The following is a 23,651-nucleotide window of genomic DNA, read 5'->3' on the forward strand; positions in this document are numbered from 1 at the left end:
GCCAACCCTACTGTGTTCACAGTGCAGCACAATACAGCCAGTCTACACACTTTAAGGGGCGGGACTGACTGACGGACAGCAGTCAGTGGACAAAAGGCAGCAACAGACGGTCAGGCTCAGAAGAGATAATGAATGGTCCTAAGAATAATGAAGTATCTTGCACATTCCGTTCTACACACATTAGTTTGATTATACAGTACCTCCAGAACCTTCACTTTCTCCACATCGTGTTGTAATCAATAATAAATAGGGTTAATTTTTTATTGATTACAAATATATTTTTTGCCATCGCCCTACACGCAAAAAAACGTTTTTGTGTGAAAAGTGTGACAATTACGTGAATGAAAATCTGGACTATCTCATGTACATAAGTATTCAGGTCCTTTGCATGACACTCCAGATTGAACTGAGATGCACCCCGTGACCTTTGAACATCCTTGAAATGTTTTCAGAGCCTGATGGGGGTCCATTGGTGGCATATTGAATTGATTGGGCATGATTTGAAAAGGCCCAAACGTGTCTTAATATGGTTAAAAAATTCACAGTGCATGTAAGAGCAAAAAACAAGTCACAAAGTCCAAGGAATGTTCTGTAGAACTAATATAATTATGTTAAAGGATAGATCAGATCTAAATCTAAAGCATTGGAAGTTCCCAGGAGCACAGTGGGCTTCTGGCCAAACTGTGTTACTGGGCAAGTCAGAGAGGTGACCAAGAACAGAGTGGCCCCTCTAACAGAGCTTCAATAGTTTCTCGGCAGGTATGGGAGATCTGCCAGAAGGACAACCATCTCTGCTGCGCTCAATCAGGCCTTTTATGCTAGAGTGGCCAGACGGAAGCCGCTCATGAGTAAAAGGTATTTGAAATGCCACCTGAAGGACTTTAGAGATATTATTTTCTGGTGGAACCCCAATTAAACTATTTGGCATGAATGACAAGCGCTATGTCTAGCAATAACAAGGTACACCTGTCTTATACCATCCCAACCATGAAGCATGTTAGTGGGAGCATCATGTTAAGGGGGTGGTTCTCATTTACTGGGAAATGGTCAGGATTGAGGGAAGGAAAAATGGGAAACAAATACAGAGGTCCTTGAAGGAAACAAATGCAACCAAACAGCGGTATGAAAAGAAGACAAAGAAATACCCAGGAAAGCTGTGGTCATTGCCAAAGGAGGTCTCTACAAAGTACTGAATAAAGGGTCTGAATAGTCATGTACCTTACATTTTTGAGGTTTTTATTTTCCCCAAAATCCATATATAAAATTCAAACAAAAGTCATAAACTAAGTCTATAATACAACAAAATGCGGAGCAATTGATGGGGTCTGAGTACTTTCTGAAAGCACTGTACATAGTTTACTGTCTCAATCTCACAAAAGACATAATGGTATTCCCATAATTTTAAAGCGCTATATTTGATCAGCTTCCATTAAAACCTTGATATTGTCCACATGTTCTAGAGACAGGAACAGAACCTGAGTTAACGGACATGCATCCAAACTGGTACCCCTATCCCTTTAGACCATAGAGTTCTGGTTATAAGCAGCGTACTACAAGACCATTAGGAATTGGGAATTAATTAAATATGATATATCTATTGGTAACACACAGTGTGTCCAGCACTTTGTCATTACAGCATGTACATTAACACATAACCATGGTTTGACCCAGCCTCCCACCAGTGCCCCCCCCCCCCCCCGAGTGAAATTCCGGTCAGCCTGCGTAGGCCTAATCTCTGCCTCTCCGTATGTTGGAGATAAGCTGCAGGTCGGCCCCCAGAGCCCCAGTCCCTGGAGAAGCCAGGCGCCGGCATGTCTGACCAACACCGAGGCTGAGAGAGGAGGAGCTACGTTCCAGTCTTAGGGGACGCTCCTGTGCAACTGCTATATCTAGCCTTCTGGTGGCCCTAAGTAAAATTTGATTTTGGGCCCCACCTAGCGGTCAGGGGCCCTAAGTAACTGCTTATATCACTAATGCCTAGAACTGGCCCTGCTCCTTTGTATTGATGCATAGAATACAGTAGATTGGTTTTTTGAGGGGTAAAGGTTTTTGTGTGGTTACACTGTGTGTGTGTGTGTGTGTGTGTGTGTGTGTGTGTGTGTGTGTGGAACAAAAGGCTGAAAGGACAGACAATGAGACCAGAGGTGTGAGAACTGATACGCTGTGACCTGCAGCTCAATTCCTCCACGCCCCTCGTCTGCACATCCACACTCCAATCCGCAAACACCTACTGCACGCGCTCGTCTGGCTGGGTCTGCTCCAGGCCAGCTCCGGGCCGCCAAGAGACCGAATGGAATCTGAAGTATTTCTACATTCATAAGAAAAGATTGAATGAACTGGAACTCAGAACACAGTGTGTGTGTGGGTGTGTGTGTGTATATATATATACACATATCACACAAGTACACAGTAGAATATAAATTGTCAATTGTCAGCCCTTACTAAGGGGACCCCCCTGACTCATTTATCAATCCCTTTTTAAATAAAAAGAAATAAATATATAAAGCCCTTTTTATAATTGCAGTTGTCACAAAGTGCTTGTACAGATGCCAAATCTAAAACCCCAGAGAGCAAGCAACAACAAGAAATGTATGCACAGGGCCTAAGAAAAAACCTTGAGGGGCCGGACTCTGAAGTTTAGCCAGTCCTCTGGCTGTGCCAGAACATGAGCAAAAAATGACAATCAGATAATACTGAAGGGTTTTGAAAAGAATGCCTGAGTCTTGCACCACCCAATTCTGTTTTTTCTCTATTTACATTGTACTTCGGTCAATCAGCTCAGTGGTGTAACTACATTACAGCGTGCAGTGCGTTTAACTGGGCCCTATAACCAAAATGTGTTCTGCTAACGGAGCCCACAATGCAGAGTTGTGGTCAGTACTGCGCACAAAGCGGAGCAGTGGACAAAACGTCAACAATTGTCGAAGAGACCGGTGTGAGAGCACTGCAGGACGATGCATGCTAATATCTGGGCAGCCCAGCTCAAATTATCACATTGGGCATTTGTGGTTTACGGCTTGATCGCTACCATTTGAATTCAGCATTGAAAATTCCTGATGTGATTTGTCAAAAGATGTGAGAAGGAGAAAAACATACTGGGGGGAGGGGGGCAAGGTAGCCAACCCGATACTTCCACCCATACAAATGTTACTCTCGACTACCGATAGCCATTGACACCACGGCTTTTGTTAGCACTTCACATTGAAATTGACCCTGGCCTTAAGAGCATGAGTGCGTGGAGGCGGGCGGTGTTTCTCTAACCACGGACTGAAAAAAAACCAAGTAGGCGATTGACAACTTCCTGAGGGGAGGTCAACCTTATCGCTACCAAATCTCTCCCTAGTGTCCTGTCCTGTGGAGTGCAACCTGGTCGGCTGTACGATCACAAAAGAGAAGACTGTTACATGCACACACAATGGATTAAATATCAGAGAGAAGTTTGAACAAACGGAATTCTATGCTGTGCGCTTGACTACTCCAAAAGTCGTCCTCTAGGAAAACAATTTCCAAAATCGTTCAGGTAAGGAGTGTACCAAAATGTACAGTTTGCCATAAAATAACAAAGTACTACAGTACGGAGGTGTAAGCAGAAGTTAAACGTCACACATGTTCCCCTCTTGCGACAATTGGGACGTTTCTCACACTTCGCTCACGCGTTTATTCAATTTATCAATGATTAGAGGAGTAAATCACAAACATTTTCTGTTTTCATTTCAGTATTGAAGTAATGTTTACAAAGTCTTATCAATACAATTACTATGATAGATTCTTGTTGATTAATGACTAAACGATTAATGGCTAATTGCATTATTTTCTCGGTTCACCAACGCGTCATGTAGTTTACGTAGGGCAGGTTACACAGCAGGATCGTGGTGAAATTCATAAAAACCTTAATTGTGTTAAATATAAACTTTTCTAACCACCGAGACTGCTGCTGGGTGTTTTACACAACATACCTTCAAGCAGAATGAAGGGAATCTTAGGTTTTTACAGCTTATTTAGGAACAATTCTGTTTATTCTTCTGGGACAACTGTATCAGCTTTCTGTAAATAGTTAGCCTAGCCAGGTACACTATAATTCAATCACATGCAGTCAGTAATTGTTTCACTTTGGTACCTATTCAATCAAAATGGTAATCAGATTTCTGGTGTTTTTCCCAACACTCATGTAGCAGTAGAAGTACATGTTTGTTTTCATTCAGTATAATCATCTGCGGGACAACTGTACAGTTTCTTTCCACCCTCCTTTATGAACCCTCTGTCCTCCCGCTGTGTCCGAGCAGGTATGATTCAGAGGAAGGAGATTGTGCTGTCAGTCCTGGGGGAGCTGCAGGACGCCACAGAGAGCTCTGGCCTGGACGCTCTCACCCGAGTGGCCCTGGAGGTCCACACGGTCCTGAACCCCTTCCCCCTGCCCGGCTCCCCCTGCCGCGAGTTCCCTGACTGGACCAGCGTAGACCGGGCGGCTCATGCCCTGTACCCGGCGGACGCCCCCGGGGGTCTTCTACCTCTGGCGTGTTCGGGTGCCGAGGGGAACCTCCTGTTTGACGCTGCCAGCGTGCTGCTAGTGGGAACCACCGTTCTGAGTCTGGAACTACAGGTGAGGAAAGATGGCTGGGCGTCAGTCGTGCATTCTGAGTGTGAGCAAATTTCCTCGGCCAATAAAACGTTTTCTGGTCGCGATGCTAAATATGCAGGCTACTCTGGTGGCGTTTTGCAATTCGAGTTGTGATAAAAACATATTTGGATGCAGCCAAGAGATGTGTTATCATGTTTAACCAAAACAACACGTTCTTTTATTGCCTGCAGGTGCGCACTGTGGTTGAGATGCTGCTGTGGAAGCGTTACTACCTGTGCGGTATGATTGACTCCAAGGTGATGCTGCAGGCAGCCAGGTTCAGTCTGTGTGCCGACGAGTCTGAAGAAATGCTCAACCTGCCACTCTCCGTCCTCGAGGCCATCTTCGACGCTGACGTCAAAGCTTCCTGTTTCCCCGGCTCCTACGCCAACATGTGGCACCTCTACGCCCTCTCCTCCGTCCTGCAGTGTAACATCTACTCCGTCTACCCCATGTACAACCTGAAGATACGACCCTACTTCAACCGTCTGATCCGACCGAGGTCCTACCCCAAAGACCGGGAGCTCATCACCACTCACATCATGTGGTCCGGAGAACTGGAGGGGAGCTCCACCGGCTCCAGGTTCAGGCCCAGGGTGTTCGTGGCGTTAGTCCAGACATGTGACCTCCAGGTGGGTCGTCTTAACACCGAGCGCAGGGTCCCCCCCCTGAAGTCCCTGGAGCTTCTCGACCAGGACTCTGACCTTTCCTACTCCAGCCTCAAGGACAAGTACAACATCACCAAGAGCACCTTCTACCGATGGAGACGGCAGACGCAGGAGCACCGCAAGAAGTCTGCCACCAGGTAACTGTTACACACACACACACACACACCTATCTGGTCTATCAGGGGAATGTGTGCACATTTCTTTGGATTGTATTTTGTGTGTATTATGTGTGTTGTTTGGACTGAATGTTTAACCTCCGGCTGATATTTAATTAGAATTCGTCTTTATTTGTCTTTCCATGAAGGTACGAGGCCAAACATTTCCTCCAGGCCTGCTATCTTGAGGGGAAGCTCATTCCTTTGTACCAGTTCAAGGAGTTCTTTCCTGAGATCTCCAGGTAAAGAACACTGACAGCATCCTCAACACAGTTCACATCAACAGATGGCACAACAGGATTTTAATTGCTTAAAAAAAGAAACCTAAGTCTAAACCTGTCTGCCCGCTTTCTGTGTAGTGTTTCTGCTATTGCCTTTTTTAGCAGATGACCTTTCCTTTGGGACAACAATCATGTGATTCTCCTGTCCTCCAGGTCCACGTACTACGCCTGGAAGCACGAGCTGATCTCTTCAGGTGGAAGTTTCTCCTCCACGGGGGAGGTGAGCCCGGGGAACAGTACGGAGCAGGAGACCTGGTCTTCTCCGGAGTCCAAGCCGAGGCGAAATGAACCAGAACCCGAGCGACAACACCACGACAGCGTGGCCGGGCTCTTCGGCCTGAGCTACAACAGCGATAAGATGGATGGAGAGCGGGCCCAGAACCTGGCACTGATGCAGGAGGCCAAGAAGGTCCTTCAGAACTGCATCGCCATGAATACGTCCTTCCCTTTCCGGATCTTTAAGCGAAGCTTCCCCGGGATCTCAAGGTCAGTTTCAAAGAGTTTATTCACCTATTTTATTGCCCCTTTTCAATCTTCCAAACACTACCATTGTACAGTGTAAGTGTGTTGATATTTTGAACACATTTTAACTTTTAAATCGGGTTTGATTTAGGTCAACCTACTACAACTGGAGGAGAGAGGCTATGCTGTTTACTCGCGGCTACAAGGCCGGCAGCTGTGAAGACAGTTCGGATGCAGATAAAAGTACACCCACCAGTGGCCTGTCCCCCGCCTGGAAGCCTGATAGCCTCCGTCACCCGGCCACTGTCCGCCCCCGAGTGAAGGTCTACAGAAACCACCACAAAGGATTCCGGCTGGCGTTTCTATGTCGGAAACGCCTCAGAGACGCCGCCAAAGTGAAGCTGTGGAAGTCTCGATGGTCTTTGTCCAAGTTCAAGGTGAAGTTCCCCTCCCTGTCTCTCTGTTTCTACTGGCTGTGGCGCAACGGCCCTGACAGGAAACGAAAAGAGGGCGTGACCGACCGGCCTGCCGAAGTGAACCAGCCTGAAGGGATCACGGAGAACCACTACAACCAGCACCCAGTCATGGAGAAGGCAAAGGTCGTGGTGGAGAGTGGCCTACACACAACGGGTCACACCCAGGATGTGTTCTCGTTCCGGGCGGGCGTAATGGAGGATCCGCGAGTTCCTGCGACCGCGCCCACCGTGTCCCCTGCCTCCTGTGCTCCCGGCCACGCCCGCGCCAACACGGCCACCCCGACCAACGACCACGTGTTTGTCATGGATCTGGTGGCGCTGGCCAACTTCAAGGCCAAGGCCAAGCTCTTCCTGCAGCATCGCTTCGAGGAGAAGTCCTTCCCCACCTTCAGGGAGTTCCGCTCCTTCTTCCCCCTCACCCCCCGCTCCACCTACTACATGTGGAAGAGGGCGCTGCATCACGGGGTGCCGCTGGTTCACGCCACCGGCTGACGGAGGTTGGCTACGCTAGCTCCAAGCAGAAGGGTGCCCCTGTAACTATGGAAATACTCAGTTGTCTTCAGAATCTTAGCCCCACCCCCATTTTAGTAGACAAATCAGAGCCCCCGGTACCAGCTGACTCCTAATCTCCCCTTTCCTTCCTTACTCAAAGTCGTTTTTTCACCGGCTTCAACACTGGAATTGTTTGGCGTGTAGTTTGAGATTTGCCTGAGCACCTTTGTGTATCCAAATGTATTAGAAATGCTGCTAAATGCATGGTTTTCCCTTGTCCTTCTGTCCTTCTCCCATTGGTTCCCTTCCTTCATCCATTCCCTTGCCTATCACCTCCCTCATGGACATTTGCACATGTGTGAAGAGAGACTGTCCTACAGTTCCACTAATGGCCCTCTGGCCTCCAGGCAAAAGGCAGTTCAAAGTCACCCAGATGGGAACAGTGGGGATTATTTAAATGTCTCTTTGTTTGAGACCGGCTGTTTCTTCTCCACGTCCGTCTCCAGTCTTGGTTGTAATCAGGGGCCCCTTGGCTTCCCTAGGTTCAATTTTTTTGTTGAATTGTTTTCAGGCCGCTTCTAGATTAGATTAATCGGGTTAATCTATTTGATGTCTTTCTGTTCTAGAAGATTCCCAGTGGTTAACCTCGTCAGTGGTTTACCCAGGTAGTTAGGTGACAGGGTCTTTGTTTTAGACGTCAAGTTTCACCCTTTTTGTTTGGTTTGAGCATGTTCTGCACACACAGCACGTGTTGATGGACTATTTTGTTTGACAATTGAATGTTCATCCGAGGGATGATTTCACTTAGTGCATTAATGGTTGTGAGTGTTTCAGGTTATTTCCCTCATCACAATGTGGTTTATTTAAGAACACCACAATTGCTTCAGTCCATAATGGTCAATTGCTGTGGCCAAGTTAGTCTCCTTACTGGAAGATATTTTTTGCACTATGGTTTTTCAGTGGAATAGGAAGATGTCAACCACGTCTCAGGTTTTCATTGGTGTTTCGTTATATGTTACAGGTTTGTCTTCTCAAGATTCGCTGTGTTGCTATTGACAAGTATGTTTATGGCATAATGTTTACGACAATTCTGGACTCTGCCACCAGATCATGTCTTTTGAATATGCTGATTAGTCATATTAAGTGTATATTTTCTTCATGAATTTCTTATTTCTTTGTGATTACAATAATTTTTTTCACTATGATGCATGTTTTCTGCTAAATATACTGTCTTATAACTGTGGTGGGTTAGTTTAGATGAATCATGTTTTTTATTTTGTTCTTATTGGAAATGAAGAGCCAGATGTGGGTTTTTTGGGGGTTTCCTTCCATAATAACAGCCAAACATTTTCTATTTCAAACTTGTTCTGAATATTTATTTGTTTCAGTCAACCGGCAGAGCGTTTCTTACTGTCAAACAAATCGTTTTTGCTACGAGGCAGAATTACAATAAACCATCCAGTCAAACTCATCCTGTAGTTTATTGTAAATCCTCCAGCCTAACTCCATTCACATTAATGACTAGGTAATGTGACTGCATTTCCCACAGCTCCAAGGACCATTCTTACCCACAGTCCACCAACCTATTTCCCCAGGGTTCTTCAACTCTTACCCTACAAGGGTCGGAAGCCTGCTGGTTTTCTGTTCTACCTCATCATTAATGTCACCCACCTGGTGTCCCAGGTCCCTGATTAGGGGACTGACTGACTGGTCCCTGACTAGTTTTGAGGGCCAGAGTTGACTCCCCCGGCCCTATAGTGGACCATAATACCGTTAGTGTGTGAGTCCCATTTTATTCAGCTATAACTGTCCTCCATCTTGAGGAGACCGGTGAGGCAGGACTAGTGTTCTGAGGCTTGGGATAACACTATGGTCACAGTAATGGGGGCAGGAGAAACTGCTGTCTATTTTCGGATTTCCGACTGGTAGAATTTGATCACGCAAGATGCCACCGGATAATTGGACTGTGGAATAAATAGGGGCCTTCGGGTATTTTAAAGCTAAGGCAAAACAAATGTGCAACAGAATTACCCTGTAAGGATTTACAGTACAATTCTGGTTCTGTAACCAGAATTGTTCCCATTCTGTCAGCTGGATCCATTGTTGTGATGTTAATGAAGGGAACAGGGTTGGTGTGATTGGGTTGATTGTATGCATTGGGACCTTGGTGTAGATGAGGGAGGGAGTGAGATAGGGATGAGTGAGAAGAGGGATATGAGGTACAGGGTGATTACCTCCCCCTCTTAAAAGGAGGGGGGGGGCTGGTAAATATCGAGAGATAATACACAAGCCTTTGTAGACGGGAAATGTGATTTTCCCAAGCATTTCGTTCAACATAATTCACTTTTGTCAGGCTTTTGGATGCTACTTATGGTAGCTAGTAGCCCATTAGCTCCTTCAGCTTCAGTGGATGTAGGCTACCGTATTGTCTCCAGGCTAGCCTTTTCATAACCTACCGCCTCAATGCTTCGGTTACGACATAATTTTATATGTGAGGGCACACTACAGTATTTAAATGCAAACACGGAGTCTTTTCTGGGGCGGGGCACTGTACCCGCGTTTCCTTGGTCTGTAAAGAAATGCTGTCCGAAACGGGGAGTAACACCGATTACACCTGTCAATCTAATCTGGAGCTTCAGGCGTCGAGCCTTCCTGCTCCACACAAAATAACTGGTTAAAACAGTTACTACCGTGACACACTTAACAGGCCTACAATCGAAGAAAGATGTGCCACCTGAGGTGATATGCTACTCCTCTCAAACATACAACGCTGTGGAAGATGAGGATTCTGAACTGACATGATGTTTAGCGTGGAGGGATGTGCTACATCTTGTTTGTTAATAAATTGTATTCATGGTAGGGTAGCAAGAACCCTTTTATTTATACAAAATATATTATTAAATCATGTTACAAATCAACAATGATGTAGGCTACTTTTTATAAGAGAGCACACAAGTAGCAATTTTGACAGTTCTGATTGCATAATGATTTACGTTAATCCACCCCCGCTTTTTTTGACAGAGTTTGGAAATGCTAGCACCGTAGCTTTTGATAGGATATAGTTAGAGAAGTGAAACGTGAGGGTTTTCAATCAAGTAATGAAACAGTCTGCAATAAAACAAGGAGTGTGACACTGTACAGACCCAAATACTATAGAAACCATCTCCGGTCACGGGCGCAGCTATGGGGTGGGGTGCGGTTGCACCAGGGGCGAGTTGGCCCGTGCTCTGCCTCCGTCATTAGTTGTTTTCACTTTTATAATGTGTTTTAGGGAGGGGGGTGGGGGGGGGGGGGGTCTTTACAACAGCTTGCACCCGGACCGGCGTCACCAAGCTACGCCAGTGTCCGATTAAAAGTGGTTGTAATTCCAGTCAACCTACACTTTTAACAGTGTGTTTGTGTGCATAACTATTCCCCTAGGTGGCAGCAAAGCGTTATTTAATATGGCTGAAGTTGCTTCAGTTCTGGCTGTGTAGAATTCTGAGCTCATAAAGTCCTACACACTTTTGCTTTCACTCGCTCTGACATCGGTTTTCTGACCCTCTGTAATATTGGCATTAGATCGAAAAAAAGTTTTCCTTCAAGTATATTGTTATTTTGCTTGACTATATCTAAGTTGTCATTTAAAGTGGTGTTGGTGAATTAGCTATTTAGCATAATACAAAGTTGTTTTCAGAAGTAGAGCAAAGTAATTTGAGGTCCAGGCCTCACATCTATATTTTATATGATTACAGCAGCTTCTGGTTTAACATTTTTGGATGATGTAAATCACTTCGCTCTTAGTTATTCTTCAAGTTTTAAGACACCACTGTATTTTATATGAATTTTTTTTAATGTTTGGTTATCTACGAAGCCCCCCTGCAAATACTAACCGCTAATCTGAAATCCCTCACGGTTCAAACAATAAATTCTAGTATGAAAACAAATGACTGGTTTGCATTGGATACAGTCAGGGTGGTTTCAGAGGGTGAAACCCCCTCCAGTTATTACAGCCCACAGCAGCGGAACTTTGTGTTGTGTATTTATGAATACATACAAATCTGAACACAACTATGAGGTTGAAAAATTTATTTATTTCTAATTCATCTATGGCCCTAGTCCCAATGTTTAAAAATGTGATCATCATTAAAAATATAATTTGATGATATCCATCTACTACTGAAGAACCACAACATGATACCAGTCTACTACTGAAGAACCACAAGATGATACCAGTCTACTATTGAAGAACCACAACATGATACCAGTCTACTACTGAAGAACCACAACATGATACCAGTCTACTACTGAAGAACCACAAGATGATACCAGTCTACTACTGAAGAACCACAACATGATACCAGTCTTCTATTGAAGAACCACAACATGATACCAGTCTACTACTGAAGAACCACAACATGATACCAGTCTACTACTGAAGATCCTCTAGATCCTCAGAAATGAAGTCTAACATCTTTCTCTGAGGGTTTAGCAGCGGTTCACCTACAGATCCACCCTCAGACATCTGTTCATATCCAGACTCAGCTCTGCTGTCTCCACTCACTGTAGAATAAAACATCACATCATGGAGAAACATTGACATGTGGTTTACATGACTGTATAAAACTAAGTATATTTACATTCTGGTAGGTCAGTCAGATTTCTACTCATTGTAACTGGTCACACGAGCTGCCGGGGCGCCAGAGTGACCACCATGTGGGTATTTAGTGTTAACAGCCTCACTTAAGCACAGAAAACCTTGTCTAGTCTGTGACTTGATCTAGCAACCACCTGGTTACTGGTCGGATGCTCTAACTGCTAGGCTAGCTAACTACCACAGCCTGGCTAACATGAGACCCAGCAATACCTTCCATGGTTCTTCTAGGCCGAGGCAGAGGGTCCGTCTTGGATCCATCCTCAGACATCTGTTCAGAACCATATCCAGTGTCGGGTCTGCTTTCTCCACTCACTGTAGGTCAAAACAACAACAGATCACATGTATTTGTTAGACATTTACAGTAGCAGACTTCTCATCCACAGCAGCTCATAGCTAGTGCAGACATTTTATGTAAGGTAGGTGGGACAACCACTCTACTCCGCAGTAAGAAGCACATTTACACTCCATGTTGTAGTAATCAGCCACGAGTAGAAATCGTGGAGAAACTTTGATATGTGGTTTACATGACTGTATCTAATGACCTTTAGATTCTGGTAGGTTAGTCAGAGTTCAGTACTCACTGCTTGGTGGATAGATTTCAATGCTCCAAGCTCCCTTTTTTGGTAGCAATGTTTTGTCCAGGTTTTCCTCCAAACTCATGCCTTATAGAAAGTCATTTTAGGACATTACTACATGGTAAGTATAATACATCTGTAATGTTGACACTTTGTTGTGTCTTTATGGTTTTACATTGGTTTCATTGATGACTCATGTCACACCCCTAATGTCTTGCCACAGAACATATTTCATTCTCCCCAATTTCCTGATGTCTTATTCCTAATTAAGGCCCTGCTTCATCGAAGCGTCTTGAGACATTCACTGTCGATATTGGTGTCCTCGTAAAGCACATCTGACAGTGTTTTGGTTCTTATCGCACTTCTCACTCAACCAGTGAGACTAGACCACAATCCTTACAGACCAGAGGAGAGGCATTCTCCTGGCTCCTGCTGAATGTAATTTTTTTACCCCTCCGAGTCCTGTTCATTTTTTAGTTTGGTTAAGTTACTCCTCTGTTATTTATTTATTGTAACTGGTCACACAAGCTGCCGGGGCGCCAGAGTGACCACCATGTGGGTATTTAGTGTTAACAGCCTCACTTAAGCACAGAAAACCTTGTCTAGTCTGTGACTTGATCTAGCAACCACCTGGTTACTGGTCGGATGCTCTAACTGCTAGGCTAGCTAACTACCACAGCCTGGCTAACATGAGACTCAGCAATACCTTCCATGGTTCTTCTAGGCCGAGGCAGAGGGTCCGTCTTGGATCCATCCTCAGACATCTGTTCAGAACCATATCCAGTGTCGGGTCTGCTTTCTCCACTCACTGTAGGTCAAAACAACAACAGATCACATGTATTTGTTAGACATTTACAGTAGCAGACTTCTCATCCACAGCAACTCATAGCTAGTGCAGACATTTTATGTAAGGTAGGTGGGACAACCACTCTACTCCGCAGTAAGAAGCACATTTACACTCAATGTTGTAGTAATCAGCCATGAGTAGAAATCGTGGAGAAACTTTGATATGTGGTTTACATGACTGTATCTAATGACCTTTAGATTCTGGTAGGTTAGTCAGAGTTCAGTACTCACTGCTTGGTGGATAGATTTCGATGCTCCAAGCTCCCTTTTTTGGTAGCAATGTTTTGTCCTGGTTTTCCTCCAAACTCATGCCTTATAGAAAGTCATGTTAGGACATTACTACATGGTAAGTATAACACATCTGTAACGTGACACTTTGAATATCCAGGGTTGGGAAGGTTACTTTCTAAATGTAAGTTTGCCTTGCAGCATTGCATTACAGAGGCAGTTTCAGAGTGGTGACTGGGGGTATTTGTCAAACATGTGCAACAAATTGTATAGTGAAGCAACTCGGTAAAAATGGTAGCAAAAGGTTTATGTTGAACTTTGTTGCAAATCTATCGAGGTAATTTGGTGAAAGGATGCTGGTTTTGTGATCAAGTTGATAGAAAAAATAGCTCACAAGACCTTTAGCTGTTCTCATGTAAAACAATATGTAATAGAAAGGAGCACCAAGACAGCACATCAAATGTTGAAACTGATATTTTTTATTGTTGTCTAACAATACATGCCCATTTTAAATTTGATGCCAGCAACACGTTTCAAAGATTTGGGACAGAGGCATGTTTATCACTGTGTTGCATCACCTGTTCTTTTAACAATACTCTGTAAACATTTGGGAACTGGGGAGACAAACTGCTGTAGTTTTGAAAGTGAAATGTTTCCCTGTTCTTGCTTGATATGGGATTTCAGCTGCTCAACAGTTTGTGGTCTCCTTTATCGTATTTGTCGTTTCATAATGTACCAAATGTTTTCAATGGATGACAGGTCTGGACTGCAGGCAGGACAGTTTAGCACCAAGACTCTTTAACTACAGAGCCATGCTGTTGTGATGTGCAGAATGTGGTTTGGAGAGATTTCTCTGGTTTCGCTGAATCTTTTCATGCTATTGTGTAACATAGATGACGAGAACACGTTGTGATACCTTATTGTGGCACTATTTGCTCATGTAGTCTTTCACAGAGTGGTGAATCCCTCCCCATCCTCACTTCTGATAGGCCCATCCTCTCTGGGATGATCTTTTAATACCCAATCATGTTACTGACCTGTTGCCAACTAACCTAATTAGTTGTGAGATGTTCCACCAAGTTCCACTGACCTGTAACCCAACTTTTCCTCTTTTGTTCCCTCTGTCCCAACTTTCTTTAAACGCGTTGTTGGCATCAAATTCAAAGTGGGCATGTATTTTCCAAAAAACAACAACCTTTCTCCGTTTCAAAATGTTATATGTTGTCTTGGTACTATTTCCTATTTCATATGGAAAATAAATATATTTTTGCAATGCAAAATGTATATAGAATATATGATTAATATATGTCGAATACATTTAACTTCAGGTATCAAAATGTATTTGACCTTTTATTATGAAATGTATTTGAAAATGTATAAATACATTACAATTTTGTCCAAATGTATTTCATCGTCAACAATGCTCTCATTACAATTGTAATGTATTATAGAAAATACATTACAAAATTTATTTTGAAGCCCATATTAAAATGCATTTTTCAGGTCCTGTGAAAGTAAAAAGATGAAATGTAATTACCAACGTATTGATTATATCACATTTAGGTGTTGAAACACATTTTATAGTTGTGTAAATTACCAAAATACATTTAATCTTATAAAGTACTAATGTAAACTTGGCTCTCTGGTGAATCTAATCCTGCTTGGAGTAGTGTTTAGCGCCCAACTGTGGAACGTAAGGTTGCAGGTTTGAAACACCACTTGTATGTATTAAATAAAGGTTTTGTAAATATATTTAAGCGGCCAATTTCAAACAATTTGACATATATTTACCAAATGTATTCAGGAATATATTTTCCAAATGTGTTCGGAAATATATTTTCCAAATGTATTCAAAAATATATTTCAAATACATTTATTTTCGGTATGGGACCCCACACTCCACGACTCATGAACGCACCCCAGTCATCAGATCCCAATCACCCTCATTCTGAGCACCTGTGTCCCCACCTGTGTCTGGTTTATGTCCCTATTTCGTTGTGTTCAGTTCACCCTAGCCTTTGTGAGGTATTGTTTGTCATCTGTCATTCATACTGAGCCTTTGGTTTTCGCCTCTGCCTTGTGCATTTCTCGTATTGATTCCCGTGTTTCACCTCGACTCTTTCTTTAGACCTGTGATTTTGTATTAGTTCCCCATACGAAAAAATAAATGTATTTTAAATATATTTTTGGATACATCTGGAATACATTTGGTAAATATATGTCAAAATGTTTGAAATTGGCCGCTTAAATATATTTATAATTTCTAATATCTGCCAGGTGGTGTTTTGAACATGTGACCTTTTGTTCCATAGTCACACACACTAAACACTACTCCAAACTGGAATAGGTTGACAAGAGAGGCAAGTAGTGGTATTACCAAGTTTACGTTAGTACTTTATATTTGTGACTAAGATGAAATGTATTTTGGTAATTTACACATCTATAAAATGTGTTTCAACACCTAAATGTGATATAATCAATACGTTGGTAATTACATTTCATCTTTTTACTTTCACAGGACCTGAAAAAAGCATTTTAATATGGGCTTCAAAATACATTTTGTAATTAATTTTCTATAATACATTACAATTGTAATGAGAGCATTGTTGACGGTGAAATACATTTGGACAAAACTGAAATGTATTTATGCATTTTCAAATACATTTCGGAATAAAAGCTGAAATGTATTTTGAATAAAGTTAAATGTATTAATACATTTTTAAATACATTTCAGAATAAAAGGTGAAATACATTTTGATACCTGAAATTTATTTCGAATTAAGTTAAATGTATTCGACATATATTCACCATACATTCTACATACATTTTGCATTGCAAAAATATATTTATTTTCCATATGGGTCGCCTCTCGTGGTTTTGACCCTTGCCTGTCCGACTGTGCCTTTGCCTTGCCCAGTCTGGAGTTCTTCTGCTACGCGGTTTAGTCTGAGATGCATTTGATGGATCGGTTTATTCTTCTATTCCAAGTACCTCAAAGTAATCAAAAGGTAACTTTTTTGAGGCAATCACAAATGCTAAATTACTGATTACAACTTTTGACATGTGGGTAGTGTAGTAATGACAACATTACATTTAGAATGTGACCTTCCCAACCATGCATATTCACAAAGTCCCATCGTTGCCATGAGCACTAAAATTCTATTCATGTTCAACATTCGTCACTTGTTCGTGTTGTTGCCATGGTCTAATGTTCTATAGACACCACAGTCATATTGATGACCAGAAGTTGATGTCTATAGACGGGATGGTTAGCATTCTGACCAAATTACACTACAGGGGCTTTGAAAGTTTGACCGAGTTCTATTGTTTTCTGAACATGCTTGTGAATTTTCTATTTTTGCTATCAACAATGATTCCATCATCAACATACTAGCAAATGTCTTTTGACAAATGGCACTGTTGTCATTAGCACGAAAATCTTTTAAATGCTTTAGTATCTTTTACTTGGACTTAGATGTCAGTTCCAATTAATGCACAAATTCTTAACATGTTAGAAAATTCAAAACATCCTCCCTTTACCACCATATGGACAATAAAGTGACATTGTACACTGTTAATGCATTTTGTATCAAAGATTGGCTGATAAAAACCATCAAGGCAGTGTCTCTGGAAATGTAATTTGTACTGTCTGTCATATTGAATACTGGGAGGTTTACAGTCTATGTTCTGTATATCATAATCACTACTGGGAGGATGATAGTCTATGTTCTGTATATCATAATCACTACTGGGAGGATGATGGCCATTGTTCTCTATATCATACTACTGGAAGGATGATGGTCTATGTTCTGTATACCATACTCACTACTGGGAGGAAGATGGTCTATGGTCTGTTTATCATACTACTGGGAAGATGATGGTCTATGTTCTGTATATCATACTCACTACTGGAAGGATGATGGTCTATGGTCTGTATATCATACTCACTACTGGAAGGATGATGGTCTATGGTCTGTATATCATACTCACTACTGGAAGGATGATGGTCTATGGTCTGTATATCATACTCACTACTGGAAGGATGATGGTCTATGGTCTGTATATCATACTCACTACTGGGAGGATGATGGTCTATGTTCTGTGATGGAGGGGGTGGTTTCCAATGTCCTCCGTTTCCTGCCACCATCTCCTCGATCTTCTCCAGCAGCTCTGTGACCTGAGTTCCATCACCCCTGTTTATATTGTTGAGAACATGATACCTGTTTCCACATTTCTCAACAAGCCACTGGAGGTCCTTCCCTTCACTCTCAATGTGCTGTTCAATGGTTGTGTCTCCCAGAAAGTCCCCTCTGGTGAACAACACTATAGAGTGACTCCAGACCAGCTCACTGAGAAGACCCAGGTGTTCCTCTACTGATCTTCTGTGTTCCCCAGTTAATGATACATCCACCCGTATGACCAGGAGGAGAGTGTGGGGTCCTGGGGGACAAAGAGACACACTGAGCATGATCTCCTGTTTAACCAGCTCAGGAGTCTCCTTTAGAGAATCATATTCCCACCATCCTGGAGTGTCAACCACAGTGACCTGCCTCCCTGCTACTTCTCCCTGTTTCTTCACACACTGAGCAGATGTCCTCAGGTCAAACTCCTCTCTGCCCAGGATGGTGTTTCCTGATGAACTCTTCCCAGATGGTTTGTAACCCAGCAGAACAATCCTCAGATCTGACAGATGGAAGGATTCACCTGGGGGAGACATAATAAGAGAAGAGCACTTTATTAAGCCCACAGCTGAGTTGTCATGATTTCAGTCTGTCTGTATTGGTGTTCATTACTGTCCAAAGTCAGAAGTGATATAATGAATTGTACACAGGTATTGTTCATTTGTTTCTTTTCCTTATCTTATTAAACCGTGTTTGTGCCTGACTCAAAGAAATGTTTAGTTTGGACATTGTATGTTTTGTATTTCATACACTTTCATACTGACATTGGGCAGAAAATGTGTATTTCAATCTCTCTTAAATAGAAAACTCTTGTCAAAATCTAGACAATAATGCATTTTGCTGCATAGCTAGTGTATCATGTAGCCCAGTAATCTGACTAATCAAAATACTCAAACCAGAGACTTTAATGATCTAAACTCACCCATTAGTGATCTGAGGGTCTCTCTCTGTTTCTTCACCTTCATCAGTCTCTGTTTCCCTCTTTCTTTGTCTGTCGTCCTTCTCTCTTCTATCTTCTGCAGTATCTCTCTGTTTATCTCATAATGTCCTCCTCTGTTTCCTGCCACCATCTCCTCTATCTTCTCCAGCAGCTCTGTGACCTGAGTTCCATCACCCCTGTTCATATTGTTGAGAACATGATACCTGTTACCACATTTCTCAACAAGCCACTGGAGGTCCTTCCCTTCACCCTCAATGTGCTGTTCAATGGTTGTGTCTCCCAGAGAGTCCCCCCAGGTGAACAACACTATAGTGTGACTCCAGACCAGCTCACTGAGAAGACCCAGGTGTTCCTCTATTGATCTTCTGTATTCCTCAGTGAATGATGAACTCTGTAAAAAAAAGTAATTTTACAGGAATTTGCTTTAAATTACATTGTTACATTATTTCTGTATTTCAGTATAATGACAGGATACTGTTAAAATTAAAACGCTTAACCCACACTGTAAGTACATTGAAAGTCTGGCAGCATGGGTGCCAGAACAAAACTGTCAAACAGGAGAGGAATATTGTAGGAACAATCTATGTAACAAATCTGCAAAAATAGTCAGTTACCTTCCCTAAAATAAAGTAGAATCCTGTAATTTCACAGTAATAACCCTTATTGTCACTTAAAATCCTCTCTAGCTGATATTCAAGGTGTGCAAACCTCTGTTTTTTGTTTTTAACATTGGGATCAATGTTATGTAAAATAGCTGAAGACATATATTTTGTTGTTCTCCTCCATAGCTTCATGATATTGTTTTTTCAATACTTCCAAATTGTAGCATCTTTCATCAACTCCATGTTTGAATTGAGACATATTACCTAAATGCAAAATTCAGTTCTCTATATATAGTGTCAGTGTTTCACTAGAACAGTTCACTGGTTTTGCCTTGTCCACCTGAGATTGTATTACCTTGAAATTGTTGGAGTGTACTTTGAGAGAAAGCATATTACCACATTTCTAAACATTATATGTTGTTTTTTCTTACAGTATTTTTCTGTTGTTTTTACAGTTTTTTTCTGGCACCCGTACTGCCAGACTTTTATTTTGTTTTACTGCGTATCCACCTGTATGACCAGGAGAAGAATGTGGGGTCCTGGGGGACACAGAGACACACTGAGCATGATCTCTTTCTTGATAATGTCAGGGGTCCTCTGTACAGAGAGGTTCTTATTCCATCCTGGAGTGTCGACCACAGTGACCTGCCTCCCTGCTACTTCTCCCTGTCTCTTCACACACTGAGCAGATGTCCTCAGGTCAAACTCCTCTCTGCCCAGGATGGTATTTCCTGATGAACTCTTCCCAGATAGGTGGTTACCTAGCAACACAATCCTCAGATCTGAGAGGGGGTCACCTGTCCAGTATGAAACAATAAAACATCAATTAAATTAAATGTTTCCTTTTTTACAGATACCCTTTCTGTTATCAATCTTTTATTTTTTCACTGAGTCTTTAAAAATGCATTAATATCAGCTCACCTTCTGATAGAATGTTGTTATTTGAAATGTTTGAAATAAAGTACACATAGTCTACTTGAGGTGTGGTTAGCCATGTTAAGCCATTTGGAAATCTCTTGCTGTGTTCATTTGATTACTTATTTGTATAATGTCAATTGACTGTATCATATGTGGAGTCTATATTTATGTCAAGGATTAACAAAGTGGATAACAGTTTACCTGAATGGGTGTGTTCTTCCATGACAGAGATGTTTGTCTTGTATTCAGTCTCCAGCCTCCTCTCTTTTATTCAGTCTCCAGCCTCCTCTCCTCTTTTCCTTTCAGTCTCCAACTTCCTGTCTTCTCTTCTGTCTACAGTTTATAAACAGTGTCTTTTCTACAGTGTCCTGCTGTCTCCTGACTCCTCTTTAGTCTCCTGCCTCCTCTCCTCTTCGCCTACACCTGCTTTCTTTCCTGCAGTAGATGAAGGCAGTCTTTAATCACCGTAGATCAAGACAGTTCATTAATCACACGTCTGGTCCTTTAATAATGGAGGTTTAAATTACAACAACTAATCATGACTATTTTATTCTTGACCCTGTTTTCCCTTTAAGACATTCTGTGTATTTGGGATCAATTGTCTGATCTACAAATCACCTGGCATTCTTAAACTACTTAGTATTTAGGCCCATCGGTTTGCTCATTCTGTTATTAGCGACTGAGCTAAAAGAATGTTCATGAACATGGAATATGCCTATTAGACTAGTGCACCTCTGTTTGACTGTGTGACAAAATTCCTTTTAAGTACTGAAATATGCTCTTTTACAAATTGTCTAGTCTATGAATTGTGTCATTCCTATATTACATAAAATCCTCATTATATATGAACCATATGAGACATTTCCTGTAAAAAAGTTGTTTTAAAGACATGATAAGTAGTACTTAAAGCAAGTTAGCATACCTTTTCTTACAGTCGTTGCAGGTGGTGAAATGAATTGACTTACCGGTTGTGGTGCAATTCTTTACTATGAGGCCCCTCCCACCCAACTCACAGTTCATTTTTCTGAGGCCCCTCCTTCCATGTTAACAGTTTGTTTTCCTGAGGCCCCTCCCACCCAACTTACAGGATGATTGAGCCTCCATTTGTCCAATAGACTTAATTGTTGTAAGAGGAAAATAGGTGAACTCCATGTGAAGTTACATCTGACCCGTCATCATTTCAGGTTTGTCTACATTACATAGGCACCCTCAACAAGAACATAATTCACTTGACAACATTCCTGCATTCTTATGCATTACTTACAAATGTTTTCCTAATATGAAGCTAATTTCACTTTTTTCTGTATTTTCACGAAGATGTATGGAATTTCCTCAAAAGCAAATTGTATATATAGAAAAAAAAAAAATGAATTTTTTTTGTTTGGTTTACTACAACACATGTCCTGTAGGAAATAGGCGTTGTATGTAATACCATGCAAGGGTGTTATAATTAAGCTGTATAGACAACCACAATTTACTCAGGATCCAGCTCAGCTCCGCTCTCATTGGTTGTTGAGCTATTAGTTCCACTTTTGTGTCTGGGGGACGTCACACTGTGCATCAACCTTATTTAATAGCTGAACTTGTCCACATGCCTACCTCCCTGGGGTCAGTGTAGAGGGTTTAGTCACATGCCTACCTCCCTGGGGTCAGTGTAGAGGGTTTAGTCACATGCCTACCTCCCTGGGGTCAGTGTAGAGGGTTTAGTCACATGCCTACCTCCCTGGGGTCAGTGTAGAGGGTTTAGTCACATGCCTACCTCCCTGGGGTCAGTGTAGAGGGTTTAGTCTCATGCCTACCTCCCTGGGGTCAGTGTAGAGGGTTTAGTCACATGCCTACCTCCCTGGGAACATTCATCTATTTTCAAACTCTTTTTGATGTCATCAGCCAATGATTTAGCCATATTCTCCACTACAACCTGCATTCCCCGTTTTTACCAAGTTGCTTTTTCTTTTAAATAAAAAACGTACTTGTACAAGATCAGACGTCATCTTGCTATCCACAATAGCAAGGAGTCGTTAGATAGAATAACAGACAATTCGTCACACTGCTAGTAAGTTGCCTATAAACGGCTGTTGTTTCTCCTGTGGTAATTTTGTGGACTAAAGCACACATTTTTCAGTGTCAGCATAAGTCTTATGTGTCCTCACCACAGGTTTCCATGGCCTGAATTTTTTTTCTAGGTCCTCTTGTTCCAGATGTGTTCATCTGAATACTTGTGCTCTTTAAACTGACTTGTTCTTTCAGATAGTGTGGTTTGACTAAGAGTGCAAATTCCAACTATCCGGGTCACGGCACCATGCTGTTAGATTCTGTCCACTTTTGATCCATGAACAAAATCATTCGATCGATGTCAGAATAACTTTCTTTATTTGCATGAGTCCAAGATGTTGATCTTGCATAGTTCTTACATGTTCTCCAAATGTCTTTGTCTTTAACAGCATATTATTATTATTAGACCAAACCTCCAGCACATCCTCTCCTGTATCTGTCTGTCTTCCAATCACATAAGTGTATTCTATATCCTAACCTTATATGACATGGTATAGTGTCCCCCCTCTTGAGTTCTTGGCTCCACACACACTTATTGTTGTGTGGGGCTCCTCAATAATAGATACCAGATGTTTGCTATACGATACCTCATATAGCACAAAACAGTGAAGTACCACTCCTCTGTGTTGTGTTCTTTAACAAGAGTACGGAACTAAAATACACCTATATTATCAGGTAGAGACATGCTTTCTCACAATGTTATGTTCCAACCTATGGTCCATGGGTCTTTTCATTGAGTCTATGACGGTCTCATAGACAACTCCTATCAGGAGGTCTGGACAGGATGTGTGGGCAGGGTGTGTGGGGCTCCTCAGTAATGGACTCAGCACCACATCCCATCTATTGTCCTGTGTTCAGAGTTGGTCAGCACTTGTGTTGTGTTAAGTTTCTCATGCCCATTATCTCTCGAAACTCACCCCCTTTTCATTGTCTGTATTGATCACTGCCCGTTATGTATAACTGTATATCAACATATATGTAATACATATGATCCTGTAGGTTGTCTAACAATAGCAACACAATTACACTAAATACAACTATGGGTAAATGCTGTGCTTAGTGATTGAACGTGATTATTATTAACCTGCATTAACTGTAAACCTATTGCTTTTCCAGTAGGTGGCAGCAAAGTACCTAAGATTCTGCTGTTCTGGCTGTGTTGAAAGTTGAGTTTGTGCAGTAATACACACTTTGATTTTGCCTTCCCTCTCTGATACTGGTTTTCATGTCTATAAGCTGTTTATTGACACCATAAACTATCTTACAAGTTCTTAGTTTGACCTTGTACATGGAGTCACTAGCTTATCACACTTTACTGCATCATGTACAGTATCCTGTGTTCTTAGTGGTTCTATGTTCCTGTATTGTTGAATTAGATTGTATATAGCTTTTTGTAGCTCATTGGCCAAGGGCAAACAAATTAATTATCATATTAATATCTCTTTAACCAACCAGGAACTCCCCCCTCTCTGCCCCCATTGACATCCCTGACCAAGAACTACAGCACACCAGGAACTCAGC

General features: G+C 42.1%; 2 protein-coding genes across 5 annotated transcripts; one reads left to right on the forward strand and one right to left on the reverse strand.

The window, feature by feature from the left end:
- Nucleotides 1-2,900: 2,900 nt before the first annotated feature.
- On the forward strand, nt 2,901-8,623 carry vrtn (vertebrae development associated). Of its 4 annotated transcripts, none has more exons than XM_010883123.4 (6): nt 2,901-3,520; nt 4,284-4,600; nt 4,810-5,423; nt 5,591-5,683; nt 5,876-6,208; nt 6,336-8,623. In XM_010883123.4, exons 2-6 carry the CDS (start codon nt 4,286-4,288, stop codon nt 7,150-7,152), a joined length of 2,172 nt encoding a protein of 723 aa, XP_010881425.2. In that variant the 5' UTR covers nt 2,901-3,520; nt 4,284-4,285; the 3' UTR covers nt 7,153-8,623. The 4 variants fall into 4 exon arrangements, with proteins under 4 accessions (XP_010881425.2, XP_010881427.2, XP_019911622.2 ...); XM_010883125.4 differs by lacking the exon at nt 2,901-3,520 and adding an exon at nt 3,664-3,724; XM_020056063.3 differs by lacking the exon at nt 2,901-3,520 and adding an exon at nt 3,669-3,684.
- A 2,616-nt stretch (nt 8,624-11,239) lies between these two features.
- On the reverse strand, nt 11,240-21,058 carry LOC105018058 (GTPase IMAP family member 8). The gene is made up of 10 exons (XM_029114398.2): nt 21,001-21,058; nt 20,280-20,513; nt 19,671-19,957; nt 18,541-18,949; nt 17,512-18,141; nt 13,441-13,521; nt 13,070-13,171; nt 12,370-12,450; nt 11,999-12,100; nt 11,240-11,694 (listed from the first exon to the last, which is right to left on the reverse strand). The coding sequence occupies exons 2-10, from the start codon at nt 20,299-20,301 to the stop codon at nt 11,564-11,566; spliced, it is 1,845 nt and encodes a 614-aa protein (XP_028970231.2). The 5' UTR covers nt 20,302-20,513; nt 21,001-21,058; the 3' UTR covers nt 11,240-11,563.
- Between the last annotated feature and the right edge of the window lie 2,593 nt (nt 21,059-23,651).

Source organism: Esox lucius, chromosome 18 (assembly GCF_011004845.1).
Source record: "Esox lucius isolate fEsoLuc1 chromosome 18, fEsoLuc1.pri, whole genome shotgun sequence".
Taxonomy (NCBI): domain Eukaryota; kingdom Metazoa; phylum Chordata; class Actinopteri; order Esociformes; family Esocidae; genus Esox; species Esox lucius.